At 42.3% G+C, this 14,925-nt stretch overlaps 1 protein-coding gene across 4 annotated transcripts in view; it reads left to right on the forward strand.

Moving 5' to 3' along the window:
• The first annotated feature begins 206 nt into the window (after positions 1 to 206).
• The window catches only part of TXLNG (taxilin gamma), a 46,567-nt gene continuing 31,848 nt past the window's right edge, over positions 207 to 14,925 (forward strand). For all 4 annotated transcript variants that reach the window (XR_006724710.2, XM_010954566.3, XM_074359471.1 and 1 more), the window contains exon 1: positions 207 to 425. Coding sequence is in view for 3 of the 4 variants with exons in the window: in XM_010954566.3 (XP_010952868.3) it covers positions 222 to 425 (204 nt within the window). In the remaining variant the exon portion in view is untranslated. The remainder of the gene's footprint in view (positions 426 to 14,925) is intronic.

Below are 14,925 nucleotides of genomic sequence, written 5' to 3' on the forward strand. Positions count from 1 at the left end.
CGCATTACGCTCCAATCCTGATCCGGGCCCGCGAGCCGTGGCCGCGCCGCCTGCTGGGACTTGTAGTCGGTTCGGGAGTCCAGTTTTCAGTTGGCCCAGACTCGCGCGGCCTCCGTTCGCCCTTCGGCCCTGCAGAAGCCCAGCCCAGGCTTCAATGCTCCCCACCCCCATCCCACTCCGTTCCCTCGGGGGGCCAACCTCCTCCGGTCACGTGGGGAGCAATGCTCACGGCGATTGGCGGAGGGATTCAGGGGCGGGGCACGAGGCCCCGTGAGGTTCCGTGCCCCTTGTCGGGCCGCTTGTTTGGCTGCTGCCGTCACCTCATGGCGACGCGGGTAGAGGAGGCTGCGCGGGGAAGAAGCGGCGGCGCTGAGGAGGCGGTTGAGGCCGGACGGAGCGGACGGCGACGCAGCCCGCGGCAGAAGGTCGGTCTGGGGGGGGAGGCGCCCGCGTTGTGCCGGGCCGGGGGAATGCTGGGGCTAGCTATTTCGGGGTCCACCTCTTCACTCTCCCTGGTTACCCTTAGCCACTGGACGAACATCCGGCCCCCTTCCCTCCTGGGGGTGACGACGGTGGGAGCAGGTTGGGGGAGTGGGACCGGGATGGATGGGGTGGGAGGGGCGATGGTTGGGGTTTGGGGGCGCGCGGCGGAGGCGGGAGGGAAAGCAGGGGGCGCAGCCTGGTGGGAGCGGGAAGGGGTGCTTGGCGTGCTTGGCGGGGGCGCGCCAGGTATGACAGCCACGTGCAGCCGGCGCCGCGGGGCCCCGGGCACCAGGTGTTGCTGATCCCAGCCCCCGCCTACCGTGGGTTTCCCTTGTTCCCAGCCCTGGGCGCCGCCGTCTAGGTGCTGCCTGGGGTCGCGGGCTCGCCCTCCTCGCGCAGGGCAGGTGTGCAGGGCGCGTTGCGGGTGCGCCTGGGCGACGCGGGCTAGGCTGTTGCGCAGTAAGATAACCGCGCGGGAGTCGGGGCTGCGCTGCGCCCCCTTTCCCCCGCCCCCTGCTCTCCCCTCCACTACGCGGGCAGGCGAGCGGGACCGCTCGGCCCCCGGGACCCAGGCCCCGGAGCTCCTCTCTGGGAGCCACCGGCTTGGCTGCACGTGGGGCGGGCGATGGGGAGGCGATGCTGGAGGACCTGGGTTCCGGAGAGTTGCGAGCAGCATCGCAGAGAGCCGGTCTTCCCAATCCAGCCCTCCCTTCCCCTTGTCGCTCTTTATCCCTTCACCTTTCCTTTCCTTTTTTTTTTTTTTTACCCCCTTGGTGAGCGGAAACTTGAGCGCCTCCCCCACCTTGGCCTTTGGTCTCTCTTAATCTGGGAGTCAGGCTGGACCGTTCCCCTTGCCTTACTTGACTCACGTCAAGGAGTTTTCAGTGTCTCCCTGGATACAGGAAAATCAAGACCTTCAGAATGGGAGAATTCCACTTGTTCTGGAGTCAGTGGGTGGAGTTCGAAAAAGATTGCACAACGACCAGGGTACAGGGCTTTTGGGCCCAGGAATAGAGAAGTGAGGGGGAAAAGGGCTGGGAAGGTGGAAACCCCTCTTTCTCCTTGCAGTTGAACATATTGAAACGTTCAACTTGTTTGGACGTCCTGCTTGATCTGTCGGGGCTATTTAATATTACCTAATTAAGCATTTGAATACTGTTAAAGATCACTCCTGTGTCAACTTACGAAATAGTATTTTTCTAATGCGGTTCGTGAACTTGAAAAAGGAGAACAAAGGTTCCGTCTACCTCTGGGCAAAGTGTGAAGAGTTAGCTTTTGGGACCTATTTCTAAGGTCAGGTGTTTTCATGTCTCTCTGCATGAGGGTGTTACTACTTCTCAATTACCTCTTTCTCTCCCTCTCTTTGTACTCTAAAAGAAAGATCCAGCACTTGCAGAACTGAGAAAGAAGCTGTGGACCGAATGTACTCTAGGGATTCAACACCATCACTTTGGACACGGCACTTATTCCCTGAGGGTGGGGAGCCAATCTCAGTGTTTGATTTCATAGGACCCCCAGGGGAGGACTCTGAGAAAAAGTCACTGCAATTGAGGACATGAGTTACCTTTTTTGCCACTGGGATAAGGACAAAAAGTCTGAATTAGGAACTGAGCTTTAATCAACTATCATTTGAAACAACCAAGAGGTAATGACCCTTTGAGTAGCGCTCTGGTTAACAGCTGGATAAGAATAGCCCTGTGTGTCTCTACCATTTCATTTTTGTTGACTTACCTCAGGCACCTTTCTTTGCTCACGCTTTTCTAGGCATCTTGTTTTCTTTTGATTTCCTGTGACGTGGAATTGAAATACATGATTAAACCTTAGTTCTTGAATTTTCATTAAAAAAATTGGGTGACTGTCTTAGGTTTGCAGAAGTCAAGTTTATGTTATTTCCTTACGACCCTTCATTTTTTATTTCCTCTGGGTCACCAGCTTGAAAACATAGTCCTAATTCTAACTTGACCTCTGCCCTATTTTTCAGGAAGCAGAAATGATGTTTAACTAATCGGGTTGTTTTGAAAATACTGAAGGAATTCAAGGAAAAGCGACCGTTTTGCCACTATTGGGTTACATTATGGAACTTAAAGTGAGAAACAGTTGCAGATGGGCTGTGTTGCTTCCTGGTTATTTTAACCACCCTTCATTCACTCTTGACTTAGGGAATTGTGGCATTGTCTCACAACTACATCCATTTGAATGGTCTCTTGAGGTAACTTTTTTCTTTTAAAGTTGATGCTACAGTACATTTTTATTTTTGTTTTTATTTTTATTTTTTAAACGGAGGTACTGAGGATTGAACCTAGGACCTTGTGCATGCTAAGCACTCACTCTACTACTAAGATACACTCACCCCTCCCACCCCCCATTACAATACATTTCTATGGGGCTCTTGAATTTTAGACAAACTCTGCTGTTTGAGATGATAGCCACTAGCCACTTGTGGCTATTTAAATGTTAATTAAAATTAGATGAAATTAAAAATTCCATTCCTCAGTATACTAGGCATATTTCAAGTGTTTGATAGCCAATGTGGCTAGTGACTGCTGTATTAGAGCAGATCTAGAATATTTCCATCATTGCGTAAAGTTCTGTTGGACAATATTGGTCTAAAAAGATGGGATATTACATTGTCAAGTATTCCAGGCATTTTTAGAATGCCAAGCTCATTCATACTAATTCCTAAATCCCTATGTAGACTTTGTTTTACAAGGTTGAGTTTTTTTAAATTTTGTTTTAAAACCTTTTTTTTTGAGCAGTTTTAAGTTTACCAGACAATGAATATAAATTGCAGAGTTCCCATCTATCCCCTCACATGTACCCCTTTCCCCTATTATTTATATCTTGCATTGGTGTGGTACATTTGTTAGAAATATTCTTATTAATTAAAGTCCATAATTTACATTAGGGTTCATTCTTGATATTTTACATTCTAAGAGTTTTGACAGATATATCGACTGCTACAGTATCATACAGAAGAGTTCACTGCCCTAAAAATTTAACTCATTCCTCCCTCTCTTCCCCCAAACTGATCTTTTTACAGACTCTATAGTTTTGCCTTTCCAGAATGTCTAAGATTGATTTTTTTCCCTTAAAGTTTTTCTTGGAGTGTTAAAAAGTATTTAACTACTATTAAATTTATTTTTAGGTCAAATAGGAAGGATGAAGATACATGGAACCTCTGCTCAGTCTTACATGTACATGGTGCCCCTTTAGTTTTTATGGCATATTTGCAGATAGATTAACTCTTTCAGTGTCATTCAGATGCTGTGGAGAAGGCTGGGCAGCTGTCATTGTCCTCATTTGCAGACGATAAATTGCTCAGCAAGGTCAGGTGATTTGCCTAAGGCGTGAAGTCGAACCTGGAATCCAGTACCCTTTCATCCACACTATGGTAATAAGTAGTGGGTAGTGGGCAAATAGTATGGGTTTGCTCAAGACTCCTGGCTCTCTGCCTTTTCCTAGCTGTGCAGCCTTGGGCAGGTTTCGCAATCCTTCTCAGCTTCAGTTGCATCACTGTGAAGAGGGGATGATGCTGACACCGACCACATAGGATTGTTGTGAAGTGTAAGAGTCAATGTGACACATTCAGCACTGTGCCAGGTGTGGCGAATTTTACTTGGTGTGCAGGGGATAGTATATGAAAGATTCATTTCTCTGTCTCCCAACCTTTGTATTCCCTTTTCCCAGAATCTCTCTGTGATAGCCATAACGAGGAGAAATCAGGTCAGGATGGAGCAAGAGTATGGGATGGGAAGAAACCATTTCATTACCTTTTCTTCCCATTTGTGGACTTGATGATGAATTTCCACTCTTCTGCCACAGAAATTAAGTAGTAAGAACCAAAGTGATCTTCCATTTGCAACAGTGTCATCTAATTCTTTTTAATAGGTGTTTTTGGAATACATTTTTTAAAATTGAAATATAGTTGATTAACAATGTTGTGCTAGTTTCTGGTGTACAGCATAGTGATCCAGTTCTACATATATGTACATACTCTTTTTCATTATGGGCTATTACAAGGTATTGAATATAGTTCCCTGTGCTATACAGTAGGACCTTGTTGTTTATCTGTTTTGTATATAGTAGTTTGTATCTGCTAATCCCAAACTCCTAGTTTATTCCCCACCCACCCACCCAGTGATCATTAACCCTGTCACTCTGTCAGCAAGCTTTGGTAAATTTTATTTTCATGAAGAACCAAACAGGCAAAGCAGTAATGAGAGCAGACCAGATACAGCAGTCCCTCCAGCAGTACCACTTTTCATCGATCATAATATACTACGTTGATATATTATGTTACTGGTAGGTGTTGTATATGATTTGGTGTCCTCTATATTGGTCTTGACTAGAGAAGTTTTGTTTAGAAATGTGTGCGCCAAATCCAGACTTTATAAAACAGTGTGTGTGATTTGCCTTTGTGTGAGATTCTTCACGGAAGGAGTCACTATAATAGATTTCTTTTCAATAAATAAGCTGCTCAGATTTTATACTTTTTAGAGAGTTGTGTTTCAAAGGAAAGGATTCCGAGTTCTCACTATTTCCTGCATTGTGCTAGGCACTTAAAATTGACATTCTATCTAATATTTCCTTATCTCTGCAGATATAGATAGGGCATCTGAAGCTCAGTCCAAAAGAAAACCTTGCTTAAATAGCACAGCTCAGAGTTGGTAAAGTTGGCCTTGAGCTGGTATTTAATTGTGTAATTGATAATACAACTGACGTACCCTACTCCACGCGCAGATTCTGTCACCTGGGAAGTTCTAACCCAACATCCCAAAGAAATCCCTTTGCCTCTTTCTTCCTCCCCTTCCCGCCCCCTTCCTCCTCAGTTCCTGTTTGTTTGGTTCTGTTGTGATTATCAGTAACTTTAAGTTAGTATAATGAATGTAACAGTAAAGTGTATAAAGTGAAATATCAGCTTAATACAGTATTCATCAACATTGAGAATTAGCTACGGTTAAATTTTTCCCAAGTGGAGCGTTTCTAGAAGAGGATAAAAATAGGCCAGATGACCCTTTAAGGGTTTGAACCTGGAGTATATTTTTATGATTTACTTTATTTCCTAGTTGAAATTCTCTTGTTGCTTATAACTACTTAAATGTTCTTGAAGGAAAAGATATTTTAAATGACCAGTGTTGTCCTCTTATCATCACCCACCTCCCACTCTGCGACTGTCATGAGTAATATTGCTAAACTATCACTTTTTCATTTTTCTGTTTTTCCTTGTCTCAGGTCAAAGTAGGATGGTTTGGTGAGGAAGAGGTACAGTTGCTTAGAAACATGTTTCTTTAAGGATTTTTTGAATTGACATGTGGGCAATATTAAAAGTAAGAATGTAGGCATTTTGCATAATTTGTAAATTGTATCTTTATTCAGATATTATAAACAGTTCTGCAACATGCTAGCAATATATATTCATTGTATCTAATCTTCTTACAACTCTAGAAGGTAGGTCCTGTACATCCCTGGTTTACAGATCGGGAAACTGAGAGGTTGATCTCCCCATGGCCACCCAGGAGGTAGTAAGTGGTCTGTTCAGAGGCCGAGGTCTTTTGGCTCCAAAGGCATTACCCATATTCCATGTGTCTTGTGCTCTCTAAACACATTTCTCAAGGATAGTAAATGACAATGTGTTCCTTGTTGAATGTGAGTAGAACTTGGTGTTACGTAAAACGAGTATTAGTTTTTGCTGAATGAAAACAAATTTTAAAGGGTGGGGTTGGGCCATTGTGGGTATAGGAAAGTGGTTGTAATTCAGGAACCTGGGGAATTTTGAGCCTTATATCTTTACTACCATTTGTTTCATTCCCTTAGGCCCTACGTTGACCTTAAGATACATCATTTTGGAGGTGTGCTGCCGTGTACCTTCCTGCAAAGTCACCTCCAAATGTAATTTGGATGAATTGAAAGTTTTAGAGGGAGCCTTTTAAACCTCTCAAAGTCTACACAACACAGTGGTAACAAAAAGCTGAAGTGGCTGGGTTCAGTAGGACAAGTAAAAAGAGAAGGGTTGATGTTTCAGATGTGCATCATGATTGGTCCATGTGGAACTGAGGAAGGATGACTCCATAAAATTGGGACAGGGATGTTGCACTTAGATCACTCATAAAAAGTAGAGGACCATTTTCTTAAGAGTCTGTGACTTGAAGGTGCTGAATGTGTGGCTCAGCTCCTTCCCTTTGGCAAAATAGATCAAGCCCCAGCATAGTGCTGTAGCTTTGGGCATTAAAATCTTATTTCCTGACCCTTTTGCTGCCTAGATAGGTGTTTAGGCTAGTTCAGGTATCTCTCAGATTGCTGATAATCACTGAATTACAATTTTAGAGCTAGAAGTGATTTTGTAAATCATGGAGTCCAGCACCCTTCCTTTTAATAAAAGAAATGGCTATAGAAGTAAGTGTGAAATCTCATGCCATCATCCTTTGAGTAAAAGGCAAATGATGTATGCATACCATACAAATTATCCACTTACAGAGTACAGTTCACTGGTTTTAGTATATTTGGAGTTGTGTGACCATAACCACACCTGTTTATTTTTAACGTACCCTTGGAAGAACATACTCTTTGGAATATGTAGAGAAAGATAAGAGTTCAGTGTCTGCTTTCCAAGTGCTAGGTCTGTGACTGGACAAATTACTTAAAATTACCTGATCACTGAAGCTATTTGTTCATCATACCTGCCTTTAAGATAGTTCTGAGGGTTACGTGAGGGAATATATCAAGTACTGTTGGAGAAGCTTCTGAATGAACCACAGCAACAAAGAAAGGCCAAGGGAAAATGGTTTATACCAATTCTCCCTCACCACCCATGTGGTTATACTGTACGGTACACCAGTCACAGCCCAAAGGGAAAGGCTAATTTGTTCGGTGTGGTTGAACAGGAAGGCCCCGGCTCTCTCGTCTCTGTCCTCCCACCTGGCGTGTTCCCTGGGGATGAATCTGCTCGGCTCTGGGTGCCCAGACAGGGAGCCCTCGCGGACCGTGGCTGGACTGAGCTGGCCGAGTCCCTCGCTGTCCATGTTCCACCGCAGCCAGCACAGCAGTCCTCAAACTTTGTGGTTTCAGAATCTTTCTGCACACTTAAAAATGAGAATCCCAAGGAGTTTTCATTTAGTTGGGTTATACCTAATAATGCTTCCTATATTTTAGAAGTCAAAACAATTTTCAGATGATTATTCAATTGAAAAGATCAGCTGGTGGTGTACTAGTTGTCTATTGCTGTATAACTATCACCCCAAAACTTAGTGCTTGAAGCAGCATTTATGATCTCAGTTTCTGTCCATCAGAACTGGCTTAGCTGGGTCCTCTGCTTCCACCTCTGGTGGGCTGCTGTCATCCGAAGGCTTGTCTGGGAAGGGTCCACTTCCTAGCTCGCTCGGGTGGTTGTTGGCAGGATTCAATTCCTTGCAAGTTGTTGGACTGAGGCCTTGGTTCCTCATGAGCTCTTGTTGGCTGGAGGACTCCCTTGGTCCCTTGCCACGGGGTCCTTTCCATGGACACCTCACAGCATGGCTGCTGCTGCACCAGAGTAGCGAGGAGAGAGTGCCTGCGCAATGGCGGAGGAGGGGCAGTCCTTCATCACATCATCAAAGAAGTAATGTCCTCTCACTTTTGCCAAATTCTCTCTTCCTTAGAAGTTACTAGGTCTTGCCCACACTCAAGGGGAGGTGATTATACAAGGTCGTGGATACCTCGAGGATCGAGGATTGTTGGGGGCCTTGTCAGAAGCTGCCTTCTACACGTTCATGTAAATACTGTTGTAAAATTAAAAGTAGCTGATTTTCCAGAATAAGAGTTGAGAAGAGTGGCATTGTTTTACGTTTTTGCAGATTTCTTTAATGATTGAGTTAGTAGGAGACAGCTGAGTTCTGTCTCTGCTGCTGCTTCAGTCTGCGGCAGTGTGCCAGTTTAGGTGATGTGTATGAACAGTTTAGCCTCACACACATATGTAGCTGGAACAGGGCAGAATATTTTAATAGCCTTTTTAGATGATGGTGGAAATTCTTCGATACTACACCAAAACTTGGCAAGTAGTTGTTCTTGCAGGTTAGTTGCCAGTGTGGGATCTGAAACCCCATTGAACTTTTCGTAGTTTGAAAACTCTGGGTCTGTTTTGCACTTTGAATGGATGTTTTCTCCCATGCATCATTTTGTAACATCATCCGTTAGTCATTTGGAAAGTACTGATTTACTGAATTGTGTTGCTCTTCCAACTGTTAGCACGTTTTGTTTTACAATATCAAAATCTTGTTAATATCACCACTGATTTCCACAGAAAAGTCTTTTTAAGTATTGGGAAGCTCATGGTGGCAGATAGTTTTTAAAAACTCTAAATTTTGCTTGAAAACTCACTATTTTATCTTTGACAACAAACACTTTGAGTTGTTTGCCTTGAAGTGACAGGCTCACTTCACATATTTTGGAGAAAATGTCTGCCAGATACCCAAGTCTGAATACACACGCATAGACTGTCCTTCAAAGGACTACAAAAAGGTGATCCTTGAAAACGCTGCCAGTTGGGCTCATAATTCCAAGAGCTGCGTTAGTGCTTTTTCTCAAGATCCCCAGCATACTTTGTTGTGTAGCAGAAGTGCTCTGTGTCCTCACACAGAATAGAAAAAGATGTGTACTCAAGGGTTGAGATTTAATACAAATTAATAATTTTTTATTGCTTCCCCAAGGGCATTTTTAGGTGAACTGTCCCCACCCCCACCTTGAGTACATGGTATAGTGATGAAACCCATGACTCCTGATATATTTTGGTGCCACTGCCTTGATTTGTTCTAAGGAGTCAGAAGTGTTAGTCATGATAACGTTTGCACCATCAGTGTAGGTGTCAACACCTACACACCTATACACCAAAAAAGACAAATGCCATTTCAGTGTTACTATGAAATAGTTTTTGAGCCTGCAGACTACCTGGAAGGGTCCACAGAGTGTACTGGAGAACCACTGCCCTTTGATTTTATCAGAAGTGGGGTCTACTTTTTCTTGTTTCATCTTCCTCGGTACTGTTTTGCCAGAAGAGAATAGGTTTATTTTTCCTGGGCCTTTTCCTAAGACTTGTTTTGAGGAATATGGCATCCCAATTACTACTCAACTGCTTTATCTTGCTAATGGAGCGATTCAGTAATCCTAGCAATCAGAATATTTTTACAGTTAATTCCTGATGACCTGTATAAAGTTAAGTTTTATTTGCTAAAGGCTTGAACATTTGAAATCATGATTCATTGTATTTCTTTCTGCGGTAAAATACACATAACATAAAATTTACCGTTTTAACCATTTTTAGGTGTGCAGTTCTTTGGCATTGAGACATTCACAGTGCTGTGCAAGCTGTCCCACCATTCATCTCCAGAACTTTGTCACCTTCCCAGACTGAAACTCTGTCCTCCATCCACCCTGCCCCCAGCCCCTGGCAGCCACCATTCTGTTTTCTGTCTCTATGAAGTTGACTGCTTCAGGTATTTGATATTAGTGGAATCATACAATGTGTGTCCTTTTGTGTCTGGCTTTTTTCACTTAACGTGATGTCTACCAGGTTCATCTGTGTTGTAGCATGTGTCAGAATTTTCTTCCTTTTTAAGGCTGTATAATGTCCTAATGTATGTATATACAGGCACACCTTGGAGATAGCACAGGTTGGGTTCCAGACCACCGCAATAAAGCAAATAACCCAATAAAGTGAGTCATGTGGATTTTTTGGTTTCCTCGTGCATATAAAAGTTATGTTTACACGATACTGTAGTCTCTTAAGTGTGTAGTAGCATTATGTCTAAAAAATAATGTACATACCTTGATTAAATAACACTTCATTGCTAAAAAAAATGCTAATCATTATCTGACAATGCAGGGTCGCCACGCACACCTTCAATTTGTAAAAACAAAACAAAACAAAAAAACCCCAAAACAATATCTGCGAAGTGCAACAAAGTGAAGCATGATAAAACAAGGTCTGCCTGTATGCACCACATTTCCTTCACCAGCTTATCCATCGATGGACATTTGGATATTTCAGTGTTTCTTAACTTTAGATGTCACTCTTGAGGACCTTCCCCATAGAAGCATTACGTCCATACCAGGCTGAGTGCATGTAGGGCTCAGATAATGGCTTTCTTCTCCCTCCCTCCCTTCCTACTTTGCTTCCTTGTTTATCTGTATAATGGAAAAATATTCTCACTATCTTAGAATTGTAAGGCTAAATTAAATAATGTATTTTTAAATATCTGGCACATAGCAGTTAGTAAATGTTAGGTTTTTTCCTCCCTCCCTTCACTCGGAACTTTTCCTCATACATACTCTGTTAACGTAACCCTCTTTTGTGTATCCCATATGTCTCAAACAGTAGGCTTTACTATTTACCATCTGATTGTACTTGGAAAGAGTTCATTATCCATGACTAAATTTTTTTTTTTAAACTGGTAAAGCAATTTGGCAGATATCCTAGCCATGGTTATAAATTGAGGCCAAGTTTAAATGAGATATTTCAATTTTCAGAATTGTTTTAAGAAGGAAATAAGCCAGAATGGCTACAAAAATTCATGCTTAGGGAAAAGAATTGGGGAAAAAAAAAAGAATAGAGATATATACATATGTATACGTATAACCAAATCACTTTGCTGTACACCTGAAACTAGCACAATATTGTTAATCAACTATACTTCAATTAAAAAAAAATCATGTTTAGTAGATCCTACTCCCACAATAATCCAGTAGAGGATGTAGTGTAAAGATTGGGGGGGACAGATACAGAGGTCCATAGAGCAGGGAAAAGAGAGAAGATGACATGAACTGCTTCGAGACAAACTCCTGCAGGTCTTTAGGCTCGAAGGTTGGTATGTGGTGGAATAGTGGAAAAAATATAATAATATTTTTTATAATACTGTACATGGCGAACAGTTTTAGGAATATATAGAAAAATTTTCTTTGTATACTGGCTTCTGTACCAATACATTTTTGTTTATACTGATGTGTTCATCCTGGACCAGATGTTTCTTTTTCCCTACTTAATTATACCTTGGAGATCTGTCCGTAGTGACATGGCTCTGCCTTATTCTTTTGAATAGCTGCCTTGTTTTACCTTGTGTGGATGACCATTATTTATTTAACCAGTTCCTTACTGGTAGACATCCCGGTAGTTGTGCGTGGTAACAAGCGGTGGTTTGCTGAATAGCCTTTGCCCTTGAGTGAGAATATCTGTGGGATGAACTACAGTGGAGTCGCTGGTGAAAATGAAAGTGCATTCAGACGTTGAGAAATGTTGCTAAATACCTCTGCAAAACCAACACCCTGCCAGTAGACTTCCCAGGACTGTACTGAAGGACCTGTTTGCCCACATGAAGGGTTTTTTAAAAATCATTCTTCTAAATCTGGTTGGTAAAAGATAGTGTATTACTTTGATTTGCATTTTATTTGTATTTCTTCAATTATGAAGGAGGTTGAACACACTTTTGTATGTTGGGCATTTTTAGTTCTTTAACAATGATCTACTTATTCACAAACCCTTGAAAATTGAGTCTCTGACTCATTTGAAACCCTTATGAACGTAGTCTTTTGGCTAGTCCAAAGTTATCGATTGTTATTTAGTAAATTGATCTCTTCTTTAAAAAGTAAAATAGCTTCTCACTTGTCTGATTTCCTGAGAAAGGCCTTTTCCACTTGCTAAGGTTATGAAAAAATTTTTACTTAGAACTTCTAATTCTTTGTTGGTTTCATTTTTCATGTTTCAATCTTGATATATCTGGAGGGGTGAGACAGCTTATCACTTTTTACCCCCATAAGGCTTGGGAGATATCTCAGATTGTTTAGTTCCTTTACCAATTTGATATGACACTGTTTTTAATATAGTAAATTCCCATATATGGGTCTATGTGGCCTGTTTCTGAAGACAGTGCTATATAATTAGGAAGTCTCAGACAAGTATTCCATATCTGAAATAAAAATGAGATCTCACGTTTAGGAGTTTATATTTTGAGATATTAAGAAATTATTGTCTTAAAGAATATAGGCGTATCATAGAAACAAGTACAGCAGAACTTAATTATATCATTTTATCTGTTAAAAATAAAAACCCTTCCATTTCATTCCTTTGTTCTAACACAGTAAGACAGACTATTTAAGGAGGCATTGAGTTATGGAATACATATTTTAAAACTTTGGTCTAAAATGATTAAAACACAATTTTGAGATGAATGATAAAGTGTTAGCTGTGTGAAAAACTTTGCTATCCAGAATGATTTAAAATAGCCTTAGTATATAGACCATTTTAAGTGATGTTTAAAGCTGAAGCCACTTTTCTAGTTTAACAAGCACGTGAACCCACCAACTCCATCCATCCATTTTAAAAAATAATACAAAAACATATGAAAATGGTAGGTTTGTAAAATTTGTATTTGGAAATGTGAAAGCCCCTCAAAATACTGGAAATGTTTAGGAGAGAGGTTCACATTTCCAAAATCAATCAAGGCCTATAGCAGACATGCCGAGAGCAGAGAGCGTCTTTGGTGTCCTGGGTACTAACCGCCCCGGCGCTGGCCCGCACGGGCCCGGGCAAGCACGCACCCTTGTCTTCACATTCCTGTTTGGCAGTTGATGACTCTTAGGGTAAGTTATTAGAAACACAGGGTTGAAGGGCTTTTTAGAGATAATTTAGCTTATCTGAAGACACAAAAAAGTAAAACAAAACAAAACAAAAAAACCCTAATACCTTAAATATAATCACTTAATATTATTTAAAGATATCCCTACCTCCAGATTAGTTCTGTCTCACCTCCTTAAATCCAGAGTTAATGACTGCTAAAAATTCTCCAGCTCTTCCCCAGTGTGCTCCTAAATTCATACTGGTACATCTAGCAACTTGTGTATTTTTAGACATTGAATTTCTTAAATTTGTTTTGTAACTGCCTGTTTGACTTTGAACTTCATTTTCCAAGGCTGCAGTGTGAACGGAGGGGAGTAGGGTAATGGTGGGAACATAGGGTCTTGAATTTGACAGACCTGGTTTTGAATTTTGCTGACCCCTTATACTGACTTTAATATGATCTTGGGCAAGTTACTTGAGCTCACTGAGTCTCACTTTCCTTTTCTGGGAAAAGTAAGGCCCACCTCTCAGTGGAGTGGAGAAGGTTAAATGGGGTAATGGGGCTTGTAGGTTCTGAAGGGTCCCTTTGCCTACTTTATAACAGACAGTGAAGACTAAGGATGCGGGGATGCAGCCATAGCTGCGGATCCAGGGAGTGGGATTTGACCAAACCTGGAGAGCCTGGAGATGGAGCTCCAGCCGCATGAGCACCTGACCAGCTTTTTAGGGAGCCAAGGATGTGTGGGGCCAGTTGACTCAAGACCGTCCTGAGTGCCAATGTCAACCACATGGCACAGATCCCGGGCCTGATGGACGATGTGGGTTTCAGGGCAAAGGTGATTGGAGCCGAGTTTGAAGAATTGTGTGCAGACTTACCTGACTGGGTGCTTAGCCCGTGCAGCAGGCCCTCCAGAGTGCCGAGAAGAATCTGAATGAGATCGAGCAGGTGATCCTGCTGGGTGGGGCCAATCGGGCCCCCATAATTCAGGAGGTGCTGCTGAAGGCTGTGGGCAAGGAGGAGCTAGGGATGCTAAGGACCTCAGCCCGGGGAAATGCATCAGTGTACACATCCTTCTCCGCTGCTCCCTCTGTGGGCCGCCCTGGCCCTTGGCAGGGCCCGAGTGATCTGCTCTCAGCACATGCCTGGCGCTGGTTACAGGGCATTCAAGCTGGTTTAAGCAGATGGTAGTTGAAATAATTAGGAAGTGAATGTGGGTGCTGGCTTTTTTGTTTTTTCTTTAGGCCAGTCTTAGTAAAAGAACAACCATCACTAAAAACATTTAAGCTCTTTAAACAAAATAAGCCAAAGAAATATGGTTCTTTAGCTTCAACAGTATTTGAAGGAGCATCAGTGAAAGTCTTGCACTTTAAAATTATTCATCTTTCTCTCTATTCACAGAGTAAAAGGGAAAGAAGCTTACATTTTTTTAGGCTTTTAGTTCCCATGCAATCTTAGTTTCAAATGTATTGATTCAAAAAGCTGTTACAAGTAGTAGGTGAATACAGAGTGTTCATGTTTGTTTGTAAGAATTTCTATAATAGTTATTCTTTGTTCCTAGAATTAATTGTTGATAAACTGGTGGCTGTCCATTTTGAAGGCATCTCTTCTTCAGTTAAGGGGTCATCTCAGCTCCAAGTGTTGGGATGATGGAGGGAGATTTGGGAAATGGATCCTTTAACAGAGGGTGTGGCTAGGGTCTGGGATGTGGGGGTCAGGGCTGTAGTAAATGACTGCTCTCAAAGTGTCTTTCAGGCCAGGACAGAAGAGCTACACATGCTGCTTGTGACTATAGACTGGTAAATGGAATGAAAATGTGATAGCTTTTGTTTCAGGATTTTATTCAGGGAAGAGTTCAAATAGA

The sequence above is a fragment of the Camelus bactrianus genome, chromosome X (genome assembly GCF_048773025.1).
Source record: "Camelus bactrianus isolate YW-2024 breed Bactrian camel chromosome X, ASM4877302v1, whole genome shotgun sequence".
NCBI lineage: Eukaryota > Metazoa > Chordata > Mammalia > Artiodactyla > Camelidae > Camelus > Camelus bactrianus.